The 26,175-nt window shown below is 41.1% G+C and overlaps 1 protein-coding gene across 2 annotated transcripts in view; it reads left to right on the plus strand.

Moving 5' to 3' along the window:
* POLR3B (RNA polymerase III subunit B) overlaps positions 1–21,957 on the plus strand; it is a 220,959-nt gene extending 199,002 nt beyond the window's left edge. Inside the window, exon 28 of one of the 2 annotated variants that reach the window (XM_055238357.2) lies at positions 8,983–9,100. In XM_055238357.2, the coding sequence (XP_055094332.1) occupies position 8,983 (1 nt within the window). In that variant the 3' untranslated portion in view covers positions 8,984–9,100. Of the gene's footprint in view, positions 1–8,982; positions 9,101–15,732 lie in introns of those variants that run through there. The other variant, XM_055238358.2, reaches the window with a different exon arrangement.
* The last annotated feature ends 4,218 nt before the right edge of the window (positions 21,958–26,175 follow it).

Below are 26,175 nucleotides of genomic sequence, written 5' to 3' on the forward strand. Positions count from 1 at the left end.
AAATTGAACCAAAATTTTAGGAACTCTAGTACTTCAACATTTTTTTCTGGAACATTAAATAATACAGCTTTGTGAGTCCCTGTATTGAGGTACCCAAAGAGATTGCAATAATGGATAAAATATACAAACAGAAAATTAAGATATCCAGGCTCAAAAACAAATTAAACAGATCCATGCACTGGCAAAGAGGACAGTAACACAGAATAACAATCCCAGGTAATGAAACAGGCAAACTAGGCTCAGCTGGCCATGGTAGGTGGGAGTTTGTCCTCTGCAGGGTAGCTGGGTCTAAAAGCTGTCCTATGCAGCCAACGTTGTCACCAGAAACCAGAGGCAGCACCCAGGGTTCTTCTACCTGTGAAAGAAGGCTTAAAAATTTAAAAATTATTGTTGCCTGGAGCAAGGCTTGCATGAACTGTGGTGTTAGGGAGGAAAAGAACACAGCACAGTTTATGACCAGGAATTAAATTAAACTGTCCTCTGACAGCTTGGTAGCATATTTGCCATTTCTTCAATATCACCATGGGGCAGGAACCTTACATTGCCAAATGAAACCTGGTTCAGGATGGAGTGGACTGAGTGGAACTGTGCCAATAGGCTGGCTGGTAGGAGAGTGAACAGAGAAAGAGAGGGATAGGGAGGAGGAAAAGGGGGTTTGGTAGATGGAGATTCTTCTTCTCAAAATGAGGCTACAGACAAAATTCCAAAACAAATTAAGAAATCTCAGTGTCGGCCAGGCGCGGTGCTCACGCCTGTAATCCCAGCACTTTGGGAGGCCAAGGTGGGCGGATCTCTTGAGGTCAGGAGATCAAGACCAGCCTGGCCAACATAGTGAAACCCCGTCTCTACTAAAAATACAAAAACTAGCCAAGCATGATGGCTCGCGCCTATACTCCCAGCTACTTGGGAGGCTGAGGCAGGAGAATTGCTTGAACCCAGGAGGCAGAGGTTGCAGTGAGCCTAGATCGTGCCACTGCACTCTGGCCTGGGTGACAGAGTGAGACTCCAACCTCCCCGCCAAAAAAAGGTAAAATCCATAAATCAACATTAAGTGGGAGTTACAGTCAATGGACAGTTGAAGTGTGTTAAGCTTGTTTTATTTGTGACTTTAGTCTTTTTATATGAAGATTAATTGAATATATAGCTAAAACTTCATGGGAAACCACTGGAAGAATAGAAAGACAATCAGCACAGAGGAGGGTGAAAAAATATAGAAAACATTTTCAATCCAGCAGAAATCAGGGAAGAAAGTAAAGCAGCAAATAGAAAGGATGGTAAGCAAAACACAAAAATAAGTGTTAAAAGTTGTTAAAAGTCTAAATATGCTATGTATGCCAATAAATATAAATAAACATTAATTATATTAATAGATTATATTTATAGTTTAATTATATTATAGATTATATTAATTTCCTAGGGCTGCCATAACAAATTATTACAAACTTGGTGGCTTAAATAACCAAAGCTCATTCTCTCATAATTCTGGAAGGCAGAAGTCCAAAATCAAGATATCAGCAGGGAAAGTGCCCCCTCAGGATTCTAGGGGAAGATCCTTCCTTGCCTCTTCCGGCTTCTGGTGGCTTCAGGCATTCCTTGGCAAGTGATATGGTTTGGCACTGTGTCCCCATCCAAATCTCATGTTGAATTGTAATTCCCATTGTTGGAGGTGGGGCCTGGTGGGAGGTGATTGGATCATGGGGATGGTTTCTAATAGTTTAGCACCATCCCCTTAGTGCTTTCTCCTGATAGAGTTCTCACGAGATCTGATTGTTTAAGAGTGTGTAGCACCTCTCCTTTTGCTTGCTCTGTCTCTCCTGCTGGCCATGTGAAGACGTGCTTGCCTCCCTTTTACCTTCTAGCATGATTATTTTATTTCTGAGGCCTCTCCAAGCATGCTTCCTATACAGCCTGCAGGACTGTGAGTCAATTAAACCTCTATTCTTCATAAATTACCCGGTCTCAGGTAGTTCTTTATAGCAGTGTGAGAATGGACTAATACAGCATGTAACTGCATAACTCCAATCTCTACCTCTTTCACATGGCGTTCTGTTCTCTCTCTCTTTTGGTTATGTCTTAGAAGGACATTTGTCATTGGATTTAGTGCCCATCTGAATAGTCCAAGATGATCTCATCTCAAGATGCTTAACTTGATTACATCTACTTTGTCCAAATAAGGTCACATTCACAGATTTTGGGGGTAAGGAAGTGGGCACACCTCTTTAGGCACCACCATTCAAACCATGAAATAAGTTACCTTACCTGGTATAAAAAAGCAACTATCAAATTGGATTTTTATGTGTTGATATTTGAGACAGGATATCACTGTGTTGCCCAGGCAAGAGTGCAGTGGCACAGTCATGGCTCACTGCAGCCTCAACCTCCCGGGCTCAAGTGTATCTGGGACTACAGGTGCACACCACACACACCTACTTTTTAAAATTTTTGCAGAAAATGGAGCCTCACTATGTTGCCCAGGCTGGTCTTGAACTCCTGGCCTCAAGTAATCCTCCCACCTCAGCCTCCCAAAGTGCTAGGATTACAGGTAAATCACATATAAAATTGAAAAACCAATGATGTATTAGTTCTTTTTCATGCTGCTCATAAGGACACACCTGAGACGGGGCAATTTACAAAAAAAAAAAAAAAAAAAGGTTTCTTTGACTTACAGTTCCACATGGCTGGGGAGGTCTCACACTCGGAGGAAGGTGAAAGGGACGTCTCACATGGTGGCAGATGAGAGAAGAGAAGAGAGTTTGTACAGGGAAACTCCCATTTTTAAAACCATCAGACCCTGTGAGACTCATTCACTATCATGAGAACAGCTCAGGAAAGACCTGTCCCCATAATTAAATCGCCTTCCACTGGGTTCCTCTCATGACATGTGGGAATTGTGGGAGTTACAATTCAAGATGAGATTTGGGTGGGGACACAGTCAAACCATATCAAGTGGTAAGAAAAATATATACCAAGGAAATGTTAATCAAAAAGATGTTGATGTAGCAGTCATTAAAGCAGATAGCTAATAACTTGCATTTTCACTTTCCTTCCAATGTATTTTATGGAACAGTTCTTATAGAGACAAATTTATCAACTACTGGAGCTTCACAGTCAGCCCTAATAGCTGGTAGGTCAAGGTTCTCTTCCTTCCTTTTTTTCTTTAGAAGATACTGACTTCTTTCAGCCATATTCTTGACATCAACTAAGATAAAATATTTAAATAGAGAGACCTGTTATGTTGATGGATAGAAAGATAGTAACATAAACTGACAATTCTCCCCAAAATGATCTATAGACTTAACAAAATCCAACAACGATTCTAATGATATGTTCATGGTACTTGATAAGCTGATTCTAAAATAAATGTTCTCTTTCATTCAGCAATTAAATGTCTAGTAATATATCCTACACATAGTTACACATGTACACAAAATGAGTGTACAAGGAGATTTACTGTTACATTGTTTATACCAGAAAAAAAGATTAGAAATAACCTAATGCCAATGAAGATGAAACCAATTAATTATGGAACATCTATAAGAAGAAATACCATTAAAAAATTTAAAGACCAAAGCAGCATCACATAGATATAAAATGTCATAAGCTTCAGCATACATTGTTAATTACAGAATAAAGGAAAAGAAGAATAATTAAAGTTATCCTTAGTTATACTTTTGTACTATTGATTTTAATTATAATCAGTGTCACTAATGTTTATTGAGCATTTATTATGAGCCAGGGAGTTTTCTAAGTGACAGAGCATGGCTGAGATGGTTTTAGCCTGATGGAGTGTGGAGAGTTGGTATTCACAGTCATCAGCCGTTGCCAGAGAGAAGGCAGTGGATGGGGGCAGCACATACAAGCATTTAACCTGGGGAATTCAGCCTTGTGTTTAAAAAGAGGGGGACAAACAGGTCGACACTGTGGAAATAGTGTAGGCAGTCCCAGTCACCATTCAACTCAATGTGCACCTGGCCAGAGGAGAGGCATCTATGGGGAGATGAACACTGAAACAGTAATTAGAAGATGTTTGGCCAAGCAGCTCAAAGGAGAAGAACAGGGTACGCTGAAAGTCTATCATATAAGGAATGATTTGGTTGGGACTCTTTCGGTTGTGAGTAGCAGAAACAAAACTAAAACTGCTTTAAGCAAAAAAAAGGTGAATTTTTTGGCTGACATATCTGAAAATTCTAAGAGAAGAGCCAACTTCAGGCATAGTTAAACCCAGCCACTCCAAAGGCATCACTGGGACTCTCCCCTTCATTTGTCAGCTCTGTTTCCATCCACGTGGGATTCAGTCTCAGCCAGGCTCCCCTCTCAGGTGACTTCCAGTAGATTCAGCATTTCACCCATCAGTTTCAACTGCCCTTTGCAAGAATTCTAACAAAAGCTCTAGCTAGGTTTGAGCTGCATGTCCACTCGCTGGAACTAGTGATGGGGTCAATTCCATATAGTTCAAACACATAAAGTAGATGCTATCAAAGGAAAAACATAGCTGTTTTTAATGGAATGAGTGTGAATAGATATTGAGAAAAACAAACTCACAGATGTCTACAACGGGGCTTAACTATTAATAGTTTGGAATCTGAGGAATAGCTGTTATGGGAATTTGGCATTTAAGATGAGGATTTAGGAAATGCTATCAAATATGAAAATATAGTGATGCATCACTTAATGACAGGGATAGTTCTGAGAAATCCGTTGTTAGGCAATTTCATTGTTCAAACATCATAGAGTGCACTTACATAAACCTAGATGGTATAGTCTACTACGCACCTAGGTTATGTTATATGGCTTATTGCTCCCATGCAACAAACATGTACAGCAAGTGACTGATGATTATAACCTCATAGAAAATATTCATGTATCTAAACACATCTAAACATAAAAAGGATACAGCAAAAATGCTGGATAAAAGATGAAAATGGTACACCTCTGTAGTACACTTATAATGGAGCTGGTAGGACTGGAAGTTGGTCTGGGCGAGTCAGTGAGTGGTGAGTGAATGTGAAGGCCTAGGACAGTACTGTACACTACTGTAGACTTTATGAACACTATACACTTAGGCTACACTAAATTTATAAACAACATTTTTCTTTCTTCAATAATACATTAACCTTACTTTACTATAACTTTTTTACTTTATATACTTAATTTTTTTTGTAATCACTCATATTTATTCATATATTGCCCCCTTTGTCCCAGATATCATACAGCCAAAATCGAAATAGGTGAAATTCTATGGTATTTTACAGATCCTTCAGTGGTGAGGCAGTCAATGACTGCAGCTAGTAGCCTAATTTCCCCAGGTGAATTATCAGACCAGCCACTATCGCCAAAGGAAGCTTTTTTTTTTTTTAACTTATACTTTAAGTTTTAGGGTACATATGTATACATGTGCCATGTTTGTGTGCTACACCCATTAACTCGTCATTTAGCATTAGGTATATCTCCTAATGCTATCCCTTCCCCCTCCCCCCACCCCACAACAGGCCCCAGTGTGTGATGTTCCCCTTCGTGTGTCCATGTGTTCTCATTGTTCAATTCCCACCTATGAGTGAGAACATGCAGTGTTTGGTTTTTTGTCCTTGCAATAGTTTGCTGAGAATGATGGTTTCCAGCTTCATCCATGTCCCTACAAAGGACATGAACTCATCATTTTTTATGGCTGCATAGTATTCCATGGTATATATGTGCCACATTTTCTTAATCCAGTCTATCGTTGTTGGACATTTGGGTTGGTTCCAAGTCTTTGCTATTTTGAATAGTGCCGCAATAAACATACATGTGCATGTGTCTTTATAGCAGCATGATTTATAGTCCTTTGGGTATATACCCAGTAATGGGATGGCTGGGTCAAATGGTATTTCTAGTTCTAGATCCCTGAGGAATCGCCACACTGACTTCCACAATGGTTGAACTAGTTTACAGTCCCACCAACAGTGTAAAAGTGTTCCTATTTCTCCACATCCTCTCCAGCACCTGTTGTTCTTTGACTTTTTAATGATGGCCATTCTAACTGGTGTGAGATGGTATCTCATTGTGGTTTTGATTTGCATTTCTCTGATGGCCAGTGATGATGAGCATTTTTTCATGTGTTTTTTGGCTGCATAAATGTCTTCTTTTGAAAAGTGTCTGTTCATATCCTTCACCCACTTGTTGGTGGGGTTGTTTGTTTTTTTCTTGTAAATTTGTTTGAGTTCTTTGTAGATTCTGGATATTAGCCCTTTGTCAGATGAGTAGATTGCAAAAATTTTCTCCCATTCTGTAGGTTGCCTATTCACTCTGATGGTAGTTTCTTTTGCTGTGCAGAAGCTCTTTAGTTTAATTAGGTCTCATTTCTCAATTTTGGCTTCTGTTGCCATTGCTTTTGGTGTTTTAGACATGAAGTCCTTGCCCATGCCTGTGTCCTGAATGGTATTGCCTAGGTTTTCTTCTAGGGTTTTTATGGTTTTAGGTCTAACATGTAAGTCTTTAATCCATCTTGAATTAATTTTTGTATAAGGTGTAAGGAAGGGATCCAGTTTCAGCTTTCTACATATGGCTAGCCAGTTTTCCCAGCACCATTGATTAAATAGGGAATCCTTTCCCCATTTCTTGTTTTTGTCAGGTTTGTCAAAGATCAGATAGTTGTAGATATGTGGCATTATTTCTGAGGGCTCTGTTCTGTTCCATTGGTCTATATCTCTGTTTTGGTACCAGTACCATGCTGTTTTGGTTACTGTAGCCTTGTAGTATAGTTTGAAGTCAGGTAGCATATACACTTAATTTTTTAAAAAACTTTTTGACTCTTGTAGTAACACAGCTTAAAATAAACATTATACAGCTGTACAAAAATAGTTTCTTTTTTCATCTTTATTCTATATGCTTTTTTCTAATCTTAGAATTTGTTATTTACTTTTTAATTTTTTTTTGTTAAAAACTAACACAGGTGGGGCACAGTGGCTCATGTCTGTAATCCCAGCACTTTGGGAGGCCAAGGTGGGCAGATCTCTCAGACCAGCCTAGGCAATAAGGTGAAACTCTGTCTCTACAAAAAATACAAAAATGAGCCAGGCGTGGTGGTGTGTGCCTGTAGTCCCAGCACACTGGGAGGATTGCTTGAACCCGGGAAGCAGCAGTTGCAGTGAGCCAAGTTTGTGCCACTGCATTCCAGCCTGGGTGACAGATCAACACTCTGTCTCCAACAACAACGATGAAAACTAAGACACAAACACATACGTTAGCCTAGGCTTACACAGGGTTAGAATCATCAAGATGTCACTAGGTGATTGGAATTTTTCAACTCCAGCATAATCTTATGGAACCACCGTCACATATGCAGTCTGTTGTTGACTAAAACGTCATTACGTGATGCATGACTATATTTACCACTCTTCTGAATAAAGGTTCTTGGAGGTGCTCTGCTGCTTAGTATTGCTTCTACCTTTATGTGATGGTACTCACATAAAGTGTTATCTACACTGGGAAGAGTAGAAGGGTATGCTAGCCTTGTCTTTTATTTTTGCCTTTACCTTGCATCTGCCCCAGAGTATAGGGACAGTGTCTTATTCTTGTTATATTCCTAGCACTTAACCCAGTGCCTGGTCTGTAGTGGGGAATCAATAAGCATTTGACAATCAATGGATACACTGATGAATAAAATATAATTTTTAAAGTATCCTTTGTCATTGGGTCTGCTAAACTGTATTCTTGCAGTGAGCTATTTTGTCTGCCCACTCAACTTGCCATTCTTTTTTCTAGTCTCCCTGGCTTTCCAACCCTTGGTTTTACATCCTGGTTCCTGATAACCACTTCAGGCCATTCATGTTTTGATGACTCATTTCAAGACTGTGTTAGATATTCTTCATTCTTCCATAAAGGTTGAACCTACAGTTTTTATGTAGGTATGTGGTTGCTCAGTTTAAAAACTGTATCTCCCATTCTCCCTTGTAGCTAAGTATGGCCATATGACTTAGTTCTGGCTGATGGGAGGTAAGCAGGGGTGGCGTGTGGCAACTTCCAGGAAGCTTCTATGGTTGCTATCCTCCAAAGATGGCCCCCAGCAATTCCCCTTCACCCTGTATGTGCATGCCATTCTCACGTCAAGAGATAGAACATGTCTACTCCTTCTCTGGGCTGGCCCTGTGACTGCTTTGACCAATAGGATACAGTAGCAGGGACATCTGGGGACTTCCAAGCTTGGGCCTTAAGAGGATTGGCTGCTTCTATTTCCTTCTTCTCCACATACTTGTGTTCAGAATGATCCTTTTTGAACACAGCTTCCATGCTACAAGGAAGCTCAAGCAACTGTGAGGAAGAACCCTCATGAAGGAGAGCAGGCTTCAGGCCATTACCCTGGCTGAGCTCCTAGCTAATAGCCAGTGCCAACTTGCCAGCCATGTGGTTGCAGTCATTTTGGATCTATCAACTGTGTCAGAATGCTGGCCAACATCATGAAAAGCCATCTACCCACAGAATCATAACATATGATAACTTATTGTTATGTGAAGCCACTAAGTTTTGGGGTGGTTTGTTATGCTGCAATAGAAAATTAACACACCTTTCTTAAAATATAGTTACATGATCCTGTAATTTTGATATTTGTCTCTTCCAAACCTCATGTTGAGATTCCTCATTAATAGATCAATGCCTTCCCCATCAGGGGTGAGTGTGTTCTCGCTCTATTAGTTCCTACGAGAGCTATTTGTTAAAAAGAGCCTGGCACCTCCTCTACTCTCTCTTGCTTCCTGTCTCACCCTATGATCTCTGCACACACTGGCTCCCTTTGCCTTCTGCCATGAGTGGAAGCTTCCTGAGGCCCTCATCAGACCCAGATGCTGGTGCCATGCCTGTACAGCCTGTAGAACTGTGAGCCAAATAAACCTCTTTTCTTTATAAATTATTCAGCCTCAGATATTCCTTTATAGCAACACTAAATAAACTAAGCCATACACTCTTTGCATCTTCTTTTTCCCCTTGTTCTTCCATATACATGATGACCAGATCTGGAGCCACCATCTTGGACTCTGAAATAATCTTGGAAATGGAGATCGTGCAAGAGAAAATAAGTTGAAGTATCTCTACTTCACACATTTATATTAAAAAATAAAACTTATATCCTGAATAAGCCACTGTTATTCTGAATCTTTTACTCCAGCTGAACCAATTCTAACTAATGTAGACTCCTTCTTTGGTACCACTCAGATGGTAAATTTTGCACATCCCCTTGGTTTCTTCAGTTTGCTTGTTCTTTTATTTTTAAATTAATTTTTGTTTTATCAGACAGACACAGCTATACAGTTTTAAAACTCAAATAATTTGGGAGTTCCAGTTACTGACAAAATCATATTAGCTTAGCCTCACCAATTTTTTCCTCCAAATCCCTCCCCATAAATTTCACAAAAGCCTGAAACTATGTTTATGAAACTAACATAAACACATTTAAAGATTTATGGTATAACAGTAGGTGTTTAGGTATATTCACCTAAGAAAGCACTGAAATACATATTTTAAATGACAATTGAAAGAAATAACTAAGTCAGCAAGTATAGTTGGTAGTATGAGACACACAAGTGTAAGCATTTGTCATACTCATGGAACTGTAAATGAGATCTGTGCATTTCACTAAATGTAAATGATCCCTTCTCTCAGTTCTAGTCCTCCAAGAAGCAGGAGACAAAGCAAGATTAGACATGCAAGAAATGTATTGGGAGAGAAATTCCTGTGAAGGGTAAAAAAGAGTAGTAAAAGATGGGGAGAATCTTCACATGGTAACGCATGACTCATCTGTGAAAGGAAAGGGGGAAGGAAGAAAGATCAGGTAGGACAACTCTCAGTCTGCAGCAACGTTCTAAAAATTGTTCAGCCGGGCAAATGGGGGGGCCTTCAGACAAAGCCTGCATTCTGCAAGAATGCACCAGCGCTATTACCCCTACTGTAACCAGTCATTGGGAGCCATAGGCAAGACGCTGATGGTAGCCACAGAGAGGCAGCAGCAGCAGCAGCTGTCAGTCAACCATGCTCCCACAGCAGATTCTCTTAAAAGAGATCTGAGTCACACACCTACCTGACTGCCACATACCTCTGTAAAGTTATGAGAAAAAAATCCAATAGTGTTCCTCTATACTAGCAATAACCACGTATAAAACAGGATAAGCAAGATAGCATTAATAATAGAAACCAAACCATAAGTTCCTGACTAAATTGAACAAACTAAGGCAGACTTTTACCAACAAACTTAAAGGACATATTTTTTAATAATAAATGAACAGATTATTCCATGTTTATATGTGGAGTGCCATGTAAACATACTGATTCAACTCAAAACAATTTAATGCAAGTTCAATTGAAATTACTCGAAGGGCTGGGCATGGTGGGTCACGCATGTAATCCAAGGACTTTGGGAGGCTGAGGTGGAAGGATCGCGTGAGCCCAGGAATTCAAGACCAGCCTGGGCAACATAATGAGACCCTGTCTCTAAAAAAAAAAAAAAAAGAAAAAAATCAAAAAATTAACTGGGTGATGGTGTGTGCCTGTAGTCCCAGCTACTCAGGAAGCTGAAGCAGGAGAATCAGTTGAGCCCTGAGAGGTGGAGGCTGCAGTGAGCTGTGATTGTGCCATTGCACTCCAGCCTGGGTAATGGAGGGAGGGAGGGAGGGAGGGATGGAAGGAGGGAAGGAAGGAAGGGAAGGGAGGGAAGGAGGGAAAGAAAGAAGAGAAAGAAAAAAAGAAGGGAGCAGGGAGGGAGGAAGGAAGGAAAGAAAGAAGGGAAGAGAAGGAAGGGAGGGAGGAAGGAAGGAAAGAAAGAAGGGAAGAGAAGGAAGGGAGGGAGGAAGGAAGGAAGGAGAAAGGAAGGAAAAATTGCTCAAGGGTTTTTGATAAATTTGACAAATTTCTTCTAAAATATATATATGAAAAAATTAATTCCATGAACCACTAAGCCAGTTTTGAAAAAGAAGAGAAAGGGAAACTTGCTTTACCAGATATAAAGAAATGTTACGAAGACATAGTGATAAAGGTAGAATGGAACCAGGTCAGGAAGAAGCAAACAGATGAAAGAAAACGACTAAAGAGTGCCTATATGGGAAATTAGAGTATGATTGTGGTGGTGCCACAAACCAGTGGGGAAAATATAGATTATTTAACAGATAGTTGCTGTGGACCGAATTATGAATTGTGTCCTTCCAAAATTATATGTTGAAGCTCTAACCCCCAGTGTGACTGTATTTGGAGGCAGGGCCTTTAGGAGGTGATTCAGGTTTAAGGAGGTCATCAGAGTGGAGCCCTAAGCCAATAGTATTGGTGGCCTTATAAGAAGAGGGAGGAGCTTCCAGGTTGGTGAATACCTTGAGATTTGGGAGGGTGGCACCCAAGAGAAGACATGACAGTTCTGCACATACACACATGCGCATCCCCCTGCTTCCCCACAACTTGCCCTACACATCTCTTGCATTTGGCTATTCCTGAGTTGAAATGTCCATGTCTGTGTCATCACCATCACACCAGCATTAAAAACTACCTTTATAAAAACTGGAACCAATTTGGTGGGTTCAATGCCTTGTTGGGCCTAGAACAGTCTATGTGACAGCTGGGGTGGGGGTCAGACTGCAGGGCATCACCTGCACATGGGTCACCTTGGGCCAGTTACAGGATCTGCCTTTAACTAAGAGGCATGAACAAGAGACAGAATCCAGCAGATGGATTGACTGATCCATCTCTCACTGCCCCCAAGCAGAGGAAAAGGGTTTCTAGAGTCGTAGACCATGCTTTGAAATGCTTTTCTTGGCAAAAGAATGTGTCAGCCATCTAGACCACAAAGATACCAGGAAGCATCTGTTCCGCACTGAATAGCATCTGCATCTTGAATCTGCTCTGGATCATCTCGGGCCACTCCAGTTAGATACTCATATGGCTGTCTTTGGGTGTGGAGAGTGGATGAGCCTTTATGAGCAATCAAGTAAGAGAGAATCTTTTGTGTGGTGGGATCCTGTTGGGCAGACTTCCCCACAAGCAGCCTTCCTACTGTTTTAGAGAACTAGACCATGACCTTCCATAAGTGTGTTTTCCAGGCCAGTGTGCCATAGCTGATTTAACTCCTTCTAGGTATAAATCAAGCACCTGGCTACAAGTGATACCTGGGTGTTGTATTTTTATGGTCCAAAGAGTTGAGTTTCTTCTCGTCATGATTAATGAAGATTTTTCTCCCTGAAAAACAGGCAAGCATACACAAATGTTGTGCACTAGTATTAAAAAGAGAGAAATCTCTTTCTCTATCTCTTGCCCACACACTAAGGAAAGGCCATATAAGGACATAGCAAGAAGGTGGCTGTCCACAAGTTAGAGAGAGAGCCTTCACCAGACACAGAATTGGCAGAATTGAACATTTCACCTCAGGAACTGTGAGAAAATTATTTTCTGTTGTTTAAACCACCCAGTGTATGGCATTTTTTTTTATGGCAGGCCAAGCTGACTGAGACATGTTTTGATGGAAAAAGAATCGTTAACCATACTGGAAAAACATTGCATACAAAGGTGAACTACAGATGGACTAAATGCCTAGATGGAATGATAAAAGGTCAATTGAATGAAAGAAAAATGAATGTAATGCTAGAAACAGGAAGTCTTCTTAAATAAGACCCTCAAAGAGCAAACCATAGAATGGAAAAAAATTGGAAGTACCATCCCATCATCTTTGCCATATTCTATCACTAGAAGGGAGCCACTAAGTCCGGTCCACATTCAAGGAGAGAGAATTATGCAAGTGTATGAATCCCAGGAGGCAGGGATCACTGGGAGCCATTTTAGAAGATGCCTAACACGGGCAGTTTGCAAAGCACAAAATGCAAAAGTCAAACACAAGAAAATGTTCTGAGTACCCACTAGTACTCAATAAAATACAAATTAAAACAGCAATTATTCATTTTCACATTTGGCTTTAAAAATTGTTTTTAAGTAATAACATTTAGTGCATGGAAGGGCATTGCAGAAACTGGCACTTTCATGTATTGCTGGTAGAAGTGTGAACTTTTAAACTTTTGGGGAGAACAATGCATCAAGGCTATTGATATGGTTTGGATATTTGTTGTCCCCAGATCTCATGTTGAAATGTGATCTCCCCAGTGTTGGAGGTAAAGCCTAGTGGGTGTTTGGGTCACAGAAGCAGATCCCTCATGGATGGTGTGATGCCCACCTCAAGGGAAGGAGTGAGCTCTCGCTCTGTTAGTTCACACGAGAGCTGGTTGCTTCAGAGAGCTCAGCACCTCCTGTATTCTCTCTTGCTCCCTCTATTTCCATGTGACTCACCTGCTCCTCCTTCACCTTCCACCCTGAGTAAAATCTTCCTGAGGTCTCACCAGAAGCAGAGCAGATGCTGGTGCCATGACTGTACAGCATATGGAACCATGAGCCAAATAAACCTCTTTTCTGTTTCATAGAAATAAAAGCACTAGTACTTGCTAGTACAAGGATGGTCTATTGAAAAAAAAAAAAAGTCTCCTAGAAACAACGTGAAGGACCTTCAATAAGGGAAAGATTGGAGAAATTATGGTACAACCAAACTATGAAATATTCTTATCCAATTTATGTTTGATCATAGCAAAAGGTTTGGAATCACATGCACCAAACTATTAATATGTGTTACCACAATAGAATTATAGAGGGAAAGGTAGATTATTAATTTTTAATATATCTTCATAAATTTTATTTATTTATTTATTTGAGATGGAGTCTCACTCTGTTGCCCAGGCTGGAGTGCAGTGGCCCATTCTTGGCTCACTGCAACATCCACCTCCCTGGTTCAAGGGATTCTTCTGCCTCAGCCTCCCGAGTAGCTGGGATTACAGGCATGCACCACTACACCTGATCTCAGCTCACTGCAACTCTGCCTCCCGGGTTCAAGCAATTCTCCTGCCTCAGCCTCCCAAGTAGCTGGGATTACAGGCATGAACCACCATGCTCAGCGAGTTTTTGTATTTTTAGTAGAGATAGGGTTTCACCATGTTGGCCAGGCTGGCCTCAAACTCCGGCCTTCAAGTGATCCACTGACCTTGGCCACCCAAAGTGCTGGAATTACAGGTGTGAGCCACCATACCTGGCCATAATTTGAGTTTTGTAGCAAACATTTATTACTTCTGTTATTGAACAAAGGCAAAAAGAATTTCTTAAAAAAGAAAAATAAAAGTTGTCTTGACTAAGTCCTACCAATTTATACTTCCAAATGAAATAAAAGCATATAGAAATTTCTCTTGGAAATGTATTAAATGTGTAAATTATTTTATCCCAGTTATTTGTGCATTTTAAAAGTGAATTTTCATTCATTCACTCATTCAATGCATATTCCCTTAAACAGCCTATTATATGCAAAAGCACTGGCAACAAATTGTAAAGCCTTTCACTTTGGTGAATCCATTCTTCTCATGAACAAGAAGCGGGAGAGGTATTTTTGCAGAGCTGGGAACATGAGTCTTCTTTACACTTGTCAAACCAAACCACAGAACCCGTTTTGAAGATACCATCTTCAAATGGGTGGGACACAAAGCTTTGTGTCATCTGCAGTGAATACTGTTTCTCACAAGTGAACTGTTAATGGGAATCAAACAGGAGAGAGCTGGAGGTCATGTGCTCTGGAAGGCAAGGACCAGGGGTGAAGGTATTCGTAGATAAGATGTATGTTTTTTTAGTTGAGCAAAAGGGTCCTTCTCAACTACACAGCATGAGGTTATGCAAGGCTGATCTTCTTTTAAATGGTATGGCATACACTCCTGGCTGTCTACCTATTCCTGTGTGTTTCAGAGGAAGACAGACCTTTATCCAGACCCAGGGAATTTTGGTTCATCTTAGCCTATCATGGTATTTATTTTCCCTTTGCCTAGTATTGGTTAAGGAATGGGCAGGTAAAAATCAATTATCTGATGGTATAAGGGGGGAAATCTTCCAAGAGGCTTTTGAGAAAGTTCTTCTACTCTTAAGAAAGGACAGAAGGAAGGGACGCATTCTCTTTCCTCCATTCAATCTTTGAGAAGTGTGTTAGGTAGGCATGATGCTTTAGCAACTACAGCCATCTTGTGATGGTGAGGAAAGATAAGCAGAGGAGGAGAGCAAGCAGAAAGCAGAGCTTGAATGTGAGAGGAACCTGGGGCCTTGATGACATTCTTGAGCCTCTCAATTAGCCAAACTTGGAATCCTCCTATGACCAGACTTTTTGTTATTTAGGCCTTTAGAGTTAGGTTTCTAGAACTTGGTAGAAATGGTGAGATGGTTATTTATCTTGTAATTCTCTGAATTGGCAATTCATTTATTTCCTTCCTTCCTTTTCATTTCCTTTCCTTTCTCTTTCCTTCCTTCTTTTGTTTCTTCCTTCCTTTTTCTTCTTTCTTTACATCCTTCTTTCTTTTCTCCTCTCTTTCTTTTTGTAAATGCACATTTGCTGACTCCCTTATGAGACGTATTTCCATAGGGCAGCGTCTCTCAAAGTGGATCCAAGACCCTTCTGCATCACAATTACATAGGGCATTTACTTAAAGGCCACAACAGCAATAGGAGGATAAACCAAAAGTTTTTTCTTTTTCTTTTTTTTGTTTTTTTTTTTTTGACAGGGTGTCACTTTGTCTCCCAGGCTGGAGTGCAGTGGCATGATCTTGGCTCACTGCAACCTCTGCCTCCGAGGCTCAAGCAGTTCTCCCACCTCAGCCTCCTGAGTAGCTGTGACTACAGGTGCACACCACCACGCCAAGCTAATTTTTGTATTTTTTGTAGAAACGGGATTTCACCATGTTGCGCAGGCTGGTCTTCAACTCCTAGACTCAAGTGATCTGCTTGCCTCAGCCTCCCAAAGTGCTGGGGGATTACAGGCGTGAGCCAACGCGTTCAGCCTAGTTTTTGTTTTTTAAAGAAATAGTTACTGTAAGGGAAGGAAAATACATGGTAAGTGGGACAGGAATGGGATATGAAATCCTTAACATACTTTGTTTCATAGATTTTTTTGTGTGTATATTTGACTTTGAAAACATGTAAATAAGTTATATTTTTTTAAAAAAACATTCGTTTCAAAATGAAAATAAAAAAACTAAATTTAAAAAGTTAAATGAATCAACTTCCAATTTTAGCCCTTGAAATCAGAAGTTGTTACTCCCATTCTAGACAAACTGAAAAGCAATGACTTTTTTGGATCCACTAGAGAACTGAGGTTGCCAGGCAAGTGCCACCCCAGAACATAGAGTGACCGAAGGATCCAAAGAGTCACAGCCAAGATCTACTTATCTGGAACAGAAGTCACTGGAGCCATGAACTAATAGGATGTTTAAATGGTCATTTTCTTGAATTGTTGAAGGTTAAGTGTGGATTAGCATAATAGGAAGACATTCCTGGGGACCTCAATCTTAAGGGCACCCTCAAAATTTCATGGGCTTTACCTCTAGCAACCCTGCCAGGCTTTCATGGTGAAGATCTAAGAAAGATCCCCTAGTGGCTCTATCACGGAGAGGAAAAGACTAATAATTGTGAAATATGTTCAGAGCTTTTTCCGTAATAAAGGCCTATTCTCCAGAGTAAAAATCTTCATCAGAACCTTGTCCCAGAGCCTTTAGGGAAGAGTGTCCCATTCCAGCCCCCTCTAGCCTCTCGGTCTCACCTAAGGGAAAGGGGAAAAGAGAAGCTATAGAAGAATACTTGTGAAAATTATAGTTCAGGCTGGGTGTGGTGGCTCACACCTGTAATCTCAGCACTTTGGGAAGCCGAGGTGAGTGGATCACTTGAGATCAGGAGTTCAAGACCAACCTGGTCAACATGGTGAAACCCTGTTTCTACTACTACAAAAAAAAAAAAAAAAGTTAGCTGAGTGTGGTGGCCCATGGCCATAGTTCCAGCTACTCAGGGGGCTAAGGTAGAAGAATTGCTTGAACTCAAGAGGCAGAGATTGCAGTGAGACAAGATTGTGCCACTGTGCTCCAGCCTGGGCAATAGAGTAAGACTCCCATCTCAAAACAAAAAACAAAACAAAACAAAAAACAGTTCAGAGACACAGGCCCACTAAAAGGTTTAATTAGAATATTATAGAAGGCTCCCCCTCACTCACACCTTACAACAACACCAACAGGATTCCAGTATAATAATAGGTTACAGATGACATCTTACAGCTGCGGGACTCAGACTGTATCTGAGGAAGAGGAATACTTTAGGGAAGCCTGACGTCAAGAGGGAAGATAAAAACAAGGACACTGAAGGAGTTTGAAGCCTCTGATACCTGACTACCTCTGACATCTCTGACACTAGACTACAGCAAACATTAAACAAAGTCCACCTCCTATTCCAATTAATGTAGATCTTCACACTAATGGCTCAGTTCCTGTTACCTAATGCAACATGTCCAGCTTTCAACAAAAAAATTATAAGGTGGCCGAGTGTGGTGATTCACGCCAGTAATCACAGCACTTTGGGAGGCCAAGGTGGGTGGGTCACCTGAGGTCAGGATTTCTAGACCAGCCTGGCCAACGTGGCGAAACCCCGTCTCTACTAAAAAAAAAAATATACAAAAAATTAGCCAGGCATGGTGGCGCATGCCTGTAGTCCCAGCTACTTGGGAGGCTGAGACAGGAGAATCACTTGAACCCAGGAGGCGGAGGTTGCAGTGAGCTGAGATCATACCATTGCACTCCAGCCTGGGTGACAGAGCGAGACTCCTTCTCAAAAAAAAAAAAAAAATTATAAGGCAAGAAAAAAATACTCTGAAGAGACAAGGCAAGCACTAGAACCAGACTCAGGTATGACACAGATGTTGGAATTGTCAGACAGGGAATTTAAAATAACGGTAATTAATATGTTAAGAGCTCTAGTGGAAAAAGTAAGCAACATGCAAAAGCAGATGGACAATTTAAGCAGAGAGATGGAAGTTCTAAGAAAAGATCTAAAGGAAATACTAGAAATCACAAACACTGTTAACAGAAATGAAGAATATTTTTGATGAATTCTTTCATAGACTTGACATAGCTGAAGAAAGAAATTAGCATGCGTGAAGATAAGTCAATAGAAACTTCCCAAACAGAAATGCAAAGACAATGGGAAAAAAAAACAGAAGAGAATATTTAAGAACTGTGGGACAGTTTTCAAAATATGTAACGTACATATAATTAGGATATCAGAAGGAGAAGAAAAAAACAGAGAAAAATAAATATTTGAAGTAATAATGATAAAGAACTTTCTAAAATTAATGACAGACACCAAATCACAGATCCAGGAAGCTCAGATAATACCAAGCAGAATAAATACAAAAACAAAAACAAAAAAACACTCCACTTACGCATATCACATTTAAAATGCAAAAACAAAACAAAAAACAAAGAGAAAATTGGAAAAAAAAAAAAAAAACCTCACCCATAAAGGACCAAGAATAAGAATTACAATAAACTTATCAGTAACCATGCAAATAAGAAGAGAATGGAGTGATATATTTAGTGTTATGAGGAAAAAACACCAACCAAAAATTCCATATCCAGCAAAATTATTCTTCAAAGGTGAAGGAGAAATATAGACATGCTTTAACAAAAACTGAAGGAATTCATTGTCATCAGAACTTCTTTACAAGAAGTTCTTCAAAGAGAGAGAAAGTGATATCAGAAACTCAGATCTAGCCAGGCACTGTGGCTTACACCTATAATCTCACCTACTTGGGAGGCTGAGACCAGGAGTGCAAGGCTGCAGTGAGCTGTAATTATGCCACTGTACTCTGGCCTGGGCGACAAAGTGAGACCCCATATCTAGTATTAGAAAAAAAAAAAAGCCTGGCCAACGTGGTGAAACCCCATCTCTACCATAAAATACAAAAACTAGCCAGGCATGATGGCACATGCCTGTAATCCCAGCTACTTGGGAGGCTGAGACCAAGAATTGCTTGAACCCAGGAGGTGGAGGTTGCAGTGAGCCAAGATCACACCACTGCACTCCAGCCTGGGTGACAGAGTGAGACCCTGTCTCAAAAAAACAAAAACAAAAGAAAACAAAACAAAAGCAAAAACTCAGATCTATGTAAAGAAAATAAGAACGTTGGAGAAAGTTTAAAGGTAAAATAAAATCTTTCATTTCTCTTGATCTAAAAGATTACTGCAGTTTAAGGGAATAATATTAACAATATAATGGGTGTTTATAGCATATAGATAAGTAAATAAATGACAACAATGTCATGAGGGACAGTAGAGAAGAATTGGGAATGTTCTGCTATAAAGTGCCTGTGTTACAGGTGAATAATGCTATTTGAGCGTGAACTTACATTAGTTAGAAAAGTATGTTGAAAACTCTAGAGCAATCAATAACATTTTTTTAAACCAAGTATAATGCACTGAGAGAGAAGAGAAAATGCACAATTAAAACCAAAGAAGATAATAAAAGAAGCCTCTGACAATGGATAGAAAACAGTTACAAATATAGTTGACATTCCCAGAAATATATTAATAATCGCTTTAAATATGAATGTCTAAATATACCAATTAAAAGATTATCAAAGTAGATTTTAAAAAACTAGATTCAATATATGTTGTCTACAGAAACATATTTTTAATATAAAGACTGACAGATTACAAGTAATGGGGATAGAGAGAGATATCCTGGGCAACATGGTGAAAACGTCTCTACTAAAATATGAAAAATTAGCCAGGCGTGGCATGCACCTTTAGTCTCAGCTACTCGGGAGGCTGAGGCAGGAGAACTGCTTGAACCCAGGAGGCAGAGGTTTCAGTGAGCCGATATCGCACCACTGCACTCCAGCCTGGGCAACAGAGCGAGATTCCATCGAAAGAAAAGAAAGCTGGAATAACTCTACTATTTTCAGACAAAACAGACTTCAGAACAAGAGAAATTATCAGGAACAAAGAAGAGCACTAAATAATAATGAAAGGATCAATTTTCCAAGAAGATATAACAAATGAATAAAGCTGATAATTTATCCATATTTTTTCCCCAAGGGATTTTGAAACAATTATTTGACTGTATAGCTTGTGCAAAATACACTCTAATGACAAAGAGCACTGTAATAAAATGACCTTAAACTGTTTTCCATAATCATATTGTTAGTAATAATACAGTATTGTAATTTTGAAACTATTATACACACGCACAACTATAAAGAACACTGTCCTTTCAGGACTCATAGCCAAGTGCAAGAGACAGACATAAAAGCTAATAATCATGGCAACATGATAAATAATATAATAGAGATATGAACAAGATTCGAGGATAATAGCCAGGAGGAAATACTGAACTTTTTGTGATAAGGCCAGGCAAAGCTTCCCGGAAGAAGTAACAATTGCACTATATATGAATTTCTAGTACAAAGTGAGAACAGCAATCCAGGCCGAGATAATTTACAAAGACAAAGGCATGGCTTGGTTGGAAAGCTACAAAATTGCCTTGACAGGATTGAGGAACATTGTATGCCCAGAAAAGAAGCCTAGAAATATAGAGAAGTGAGCCACAAAAGTAGACAAAAAGGGCCTTGTGTGCCAATATAAAGAGCTTAGACTTGAACCTGTGAATGATGATACACCATGGACAATTAATATCAGGTAAGGGATATAATCAGATTTCCCTTAGAGAAAGATTACTTAACAGTGCTATAGAGGCTGGAGGGTGTTTTAAAAGAGAGGGAGACTAGAGGCAGAGTCTACCATTTTAAAAGCTTACCATATGCCCTAAATACCATTTCCCACTGAAAGGAACCGGGATTCCTTATAGCTGATTCCACATCTAAGGCAAAAAAAATAAAATAAAAGATGAGCCTGGGTCATCTTGTCATGCCAGAGGCAAGGAAGCCATCAAAAGCCACAAGGGGCATGTCAAAAGGCTTGGGGGCCAATTGAAAGATAGGATAATTTTAGTGTAAAAAGAATAATGGATTGAAGCATCTCAAATTTGTTAAATTCTTTAAGATCATAATACTACTACAACAAAATATCCAATGAGGGCCACCTTTGGAAGAAGTTAGGGAACAAAATTATTATTGTAAAACCTGTTAAGTAAAGGGGGAAATCAAATATTTATCCTGCCTTTGTTATATTAACTCTATCTCAAGTCAACAAAATACTGGATGGAAATAATTTTTATAGAGAATTCCAGCTATACATGCAGAAGGGATGATAAAATCAAATACTACTGTTTTGCAGGCCCTAAGAAAAAATAATGGATCTAAGTAATGGTCATCAATGGCTGTTAAAACCACTAGGTGAACAACTGATGAGGAAATTTATAAAAATGGATCAGGTTGGTAACACCTGAACCCATTGATCTTCTTAACACAGAGAGACATTATGTGAATCCCAATGTTATGTAACAGAAAGTACACACCACCACCCATGTGCTACTCTTGCCAAAACCTTGAATCTGAACCTGATCAAGTCTCTAGACCCAACTACCAATTTACAGACACTACAGGGGACAGAGGAGCATGTGAAACAACCCAGCAGTGATACAATTAGCAGATTGCAGAATGTTGGGCACGCAACAGGACAAATGATTTTGTCACTAAATAAGAAGGAATAAAATAAGGACAGGAAACCTCCATATTTAAAGAGACCTAAGAGATATAGCAAACAAATGCATTGCATGGATTTGTCTTGGATCTTAATTCAAACCAACTTAAATTATCAGATAGGCAAATTTTGACAGTAAGTAGTTGATGGTTATGGAATTATTATTGATGTTTTAGGTGTGATAATGATATGGTTGTGTTTTTTTAAAAAATATCCTTGTATTTTATAGATACATGCTGAGAGTGTTTATGGATGAAGTATATGATGTCTGGATTTGTGTTAAAATAAACCTGTCAGAGGTGAAGGGCCAGGGAGGGTAATAGGGTAGATTTACAGATGAATCGACACTGATCCCATGTTGATAATAATTGCCTTATGGTTACTTTCTTATGAGGGTTCTCTGTATTACTGCCTCTTATTTTATATTTATTTGAATTGTTTTATAATAAAATTTTCTTGAAGTACATATTGCTGGGCCCACTGCAGACCTTCTTAATCAGAATCTCTGGGGACAAGACTCACTAGTGTATTTCAATATAAAGTCCTCCAGCTGATTCTGCAACACACTAAGTTTAAGAAACAGTGTTCTATGGATAACAATCCCCTCCCATTTATATCTCTAGTTCTAACCTTTCCACTGAACTCTAAACTTATATATCAAAATGCCAATTTGACATCTGCAGGAGGGGGTGGTCATTGGGAGGGAGGGATCAGGATGACCTGACACAGGTACATGGCAGTGGGGGCAGGGTTCGGGAGATACCAAGGAAGCTGTATTCCCAGCCTTGATGTTGATTAGTTGTGGCCAGGGATGGGGAGGGAGAAGGGATTCCCAGGTTTCTGACTTGAGCAATGAGTAGCTATTGGTACCAGGATGTGACATGAAGAGGGAAGACTTGGCAGCAAGAGAGAAGGGTGAGGCATCTCAAACCATACATGGCTGAGAAGAGGTATTGGTTTTGCCCCAAACCTGTTTGATACCAGACTTCTCTGTCTTAGTAAATAGGACCACAATTTACCCTGTTGTTAGAGTTAAAAACACAAGGGTTTCTTCATTCTTCTCTTATTCTCATTCCCTACCTCCATCCATCAGCAAGTCTTGTTTTACTTCCAACATATATCCCAAACCTGTCCGTTTCTCCTATCTTCATGTCTACCCTCTTTTTAAAAGTCACCATACAATTTGCCTGGACCCCAGCCCCAACCCTAACCCCTACTCCTATCCCTAACTCTTACCCTAACCCTATCACTGCTGCAACAAGGCTGCATCACAAACCACCCAAGGACACAGTGGCTTACAATAACAAGCATATATCACAAGTCTGCTGGTTGGCTAGGCAGTCCTGCTTCAGGCTGCAGTCACAGTGCATTGTGGAAATAAAGGTTCATGTAGGTTGGGCAACCTGGAGGCCTGGCTTCCGGTGGCTCTGGGGATGAGCTCAGATCCGAAGCACATGCTATAGTCCCAAGGGTTTCTTCCAGAAAGGCCGGCTTAAGCTGAAATGGATGCTGAGAGTAGCCAGCTAGGGTTCTTCCATGGGCTTACTCTTTAAGGTGATTCACAGTGGTGAAGCCATCTCCAGAGAGATGTTCCTCATTAGCACCTCTATAGCCCCCCTTATGTCTGCAGATTGCCTAGGTTCAAATCTTGACCCTGTTACTTGTGTGACCTTAAATAAGTTACCTAACCTGTTTGTGCCTCATGTAAGTGGGTATATCAAAAGTACCTATCTCACAGGACTTTTGTGACAAGCCTAGAACTGTGCCTGATTCTTAGTAAATGCTTAATAAGCATTAGCTATTATTAATAGTCTTACCATCTTAAAGGATAAGACATTAATATATCAAAACCCTACTTACGGACCTGTCTTCCCCCTTTAAGATGGTAAGACTATTACCAACAATTTTTAGTGGCTTATAACAACAAACATTTATTTCTTGCTCACAGTTGTACAGCTCCCTGGGAAAAAGGGGAGCTCTTCAAACTGCCCGGCAGGTTCTGGTTGTCTCCATGTGTCTCTCATTCTAGGACCAGTGACTACTTGGGGTTTGCTCAAGGCAAGTCAGGAGTCCAAGAGTAGTAGCCAAACTACCCCCAGGAGATGTAAGGCCTCTGGTTTGATTTAACATATGTTGTCCACTCACATTCTGTTGGCGAAAGCAAGCCAATAGCCAAACCCCAAACCAGTAGGAAGGAAAGCCAGAGCAGGGCAGAGAGGGAAGAGAGAATTATGAATAAGTAATACCATCTACCACATCAGACAAGTAAATAATTAGAATGAAGTGAGTGCTGGATTTGGAAAGTACAGGGACTGTTGAGATTACAGCAGTGGAGGCAGAGCAAACCCCTTGATCTAAAAGGGATCCACCCTGCAGCTTCCTCTTTCATGCTGCTCATTCATCCATTCCAGGGGATTCAGCAGCCACCCAGGTCTGCACAAGCAGTGCCAACTCCACACCTTTGTGGGTCTGCCTGGCTGTCATTGCCGCTGGGCTACTGGGAAGTTTTAAGGGCCCTTCAAACCCTTCTCTCTTGCTGCCAAGTCTTCCCTCCTCATGTCACATCCTGGTACCAATAGCTACTGATTGCTCAAGTCAGAAACCTGGGAATCCCTTCTCCCTCCCCATCCCTGGCCACAACTAATCAACATCAAGGCTGGGAATACAGCTTCCTTGGTATCTCCCGAACCCTGCCCCCACTGCCATGTACCTGTGTCAGGTCATCCTGATCCCTCCCTCCCAATGACCACCCCGTCCTGCAACCAACCCCCATCTGGCCACCACACATTTTGAGATCTCTTCACATTTTGTGATCTCTTCAAAATGTAGATTTAGTCCTATATGCACCAAACCCTTCCAGGGTACATTTCTTGGCATGGCCCTAGCTTACCTCCCCGTGAAATGGCCTGTTAATCCTCTCTTCCTCTCTTGGGTTCTGTGTGCAGCCAGGCCAGGCTCCAGTCCCAAACACACTCCACAGGTTCTCCTCTTGCCTGTGCCTCTGTCTGTAACACCCTCAACCCCCTTGTCTGGTTAATTCAGCTCCTGGGTCACCACTTCCTCCAGGAGGCCTGCCTTGACACCAGCCTCCGAGGATCAGTCACATGGCCCTCTCTTTGCTCTCACAGCACCCACACTTTCCCCATCACCCCCTCCCTGCCCCTGTTCTATGTTCTATTGAGATTTCAAGCCTCTGCAGGATAGGAATTGGATAATTCACTACTGCGTCCACAGTGTCTGTCCAAGGGCAAGAGAGCCACACTGAATCCCAGTTGTTCTCCTAAAAGTGGAGACAACAATAATATGTATTAGTTGTGTTGTGAGGATGAAATGAACTAATGCATGGAAGACGCCTGAACCGGTGGAAACACATAATGAATACATTAATAGTAAATGGTAGCTATTACTATTTATGATGTTGACAGCATTAAATCTAAGCAAACATTTTATTGAAGTATGAAACACATTCCGAAAAATGCCCAAAATCACAAGTGTCACAGTCAGTGAATTGTCACAAATGACACCCTTGTGACTAGCCCCTGGATACCATTACTTTTAAGCTCAAATGTCAGCTTCTCAGAGAGGCTCTCCCTGACTTCCTCTCCCACCTCCTAATTCTATGTTGTATATATTATCTCTTTCCCCTCACTCCCATGTAAGCTTCAGGAGAGCAAGATTTTTTTTTTTTTTTTTTTTGGTCTATTTTGTTCACTGATGTAGCCTCCGCTTCCTAGAATACTTCTGGACACATAGTAGATGCACAATAAAAATTTGCCAAGGAATGAATGAGCGATTATTATTTTCATTTATTTAAGCTGCCAGGCGCTGCAGCAGGGTCATGGCCGAGAACTCGTGCCCTCCCAGGTGAAGCAGCGCTGGGCCGGGACCAGCCGCACCTGGCCCGGCTCTGAGCTGTGCTGAGCTGGGTCCCGGCTTCCTGCCGCCCACGGCTCCGGGTTCTTCCGCCTCACTCCTGGCCTGTGAGCCCGGCTCACCTCACCCAACCCACCTCCACTCTGCGTGCAAAAATTATAATAATAATAGCAACAATAATAGTCTCATCCGCCCTGGAGACCACCCGTGCCCCCGTGGCATCCCTCAAGGACTCTCCGGTCAGTGGCAGCCGCCCACCCTGGGGACGCGCTCCTTGCTGCCACCGGAACGCCCCTGGCCAGGCTCCATCTACGCGCTGTCAGACTCTCCCGCCGTCTGAAGGAGGCTTTTACTCTTCAGCCTATTCCAGTGGCAGAGAAGCTAACTAAGGCTGCAAAGGCGAACGCGGACAGTCAGATCTGACTTCGAATTCCGCGGTCATTGCTGCCAGGCACACCACGAGAACGCGCGGTGACCGCCACCATGGCCTTCGGCTGCCAAAGGTTTCCATCGACCTCTTTCCCATCACCAGCATCGCAGCGGGAAAGAATGTGCCTGGCGCCGTTCTGGGCACTGGGCATGAGGTGGTGAACAAAGTCCTCCAGAAATAAACCGGGTAATGAGACCGGCAGCGGCCGGGGCAGGAAGGGACCTTCGCTGAGAGTGGTCAGGCACAGCCCTTCCGAGGAGGCGACGCTCAGCTGGGACCAGGGTGACACAAAGGTGTCGGCCTGTTAGGCACCTGTGAGGAAGGAGGAGCCGGCAGAGTGCCAAGTAGAGGGAACAGCAAATGCCTGGCTCCTTTTATAAC

Source organism: Symphalangus syndactylus, chromosome 13, assembly GCF_028878055.3.
Source record: "Symphalangus syndactylus isolate Jambi chromosome 13, NHGRI_mSymSyn1-v2.1_pri, whole genome shotgun sequence".
In the NCBI taxonomy this organism is placed as follows: Eukaryota; Metazoa; Chordata; class Mammalia; order Primates; family Hylobatidae; genus Symphalangus; species Symphalangus syndactylus.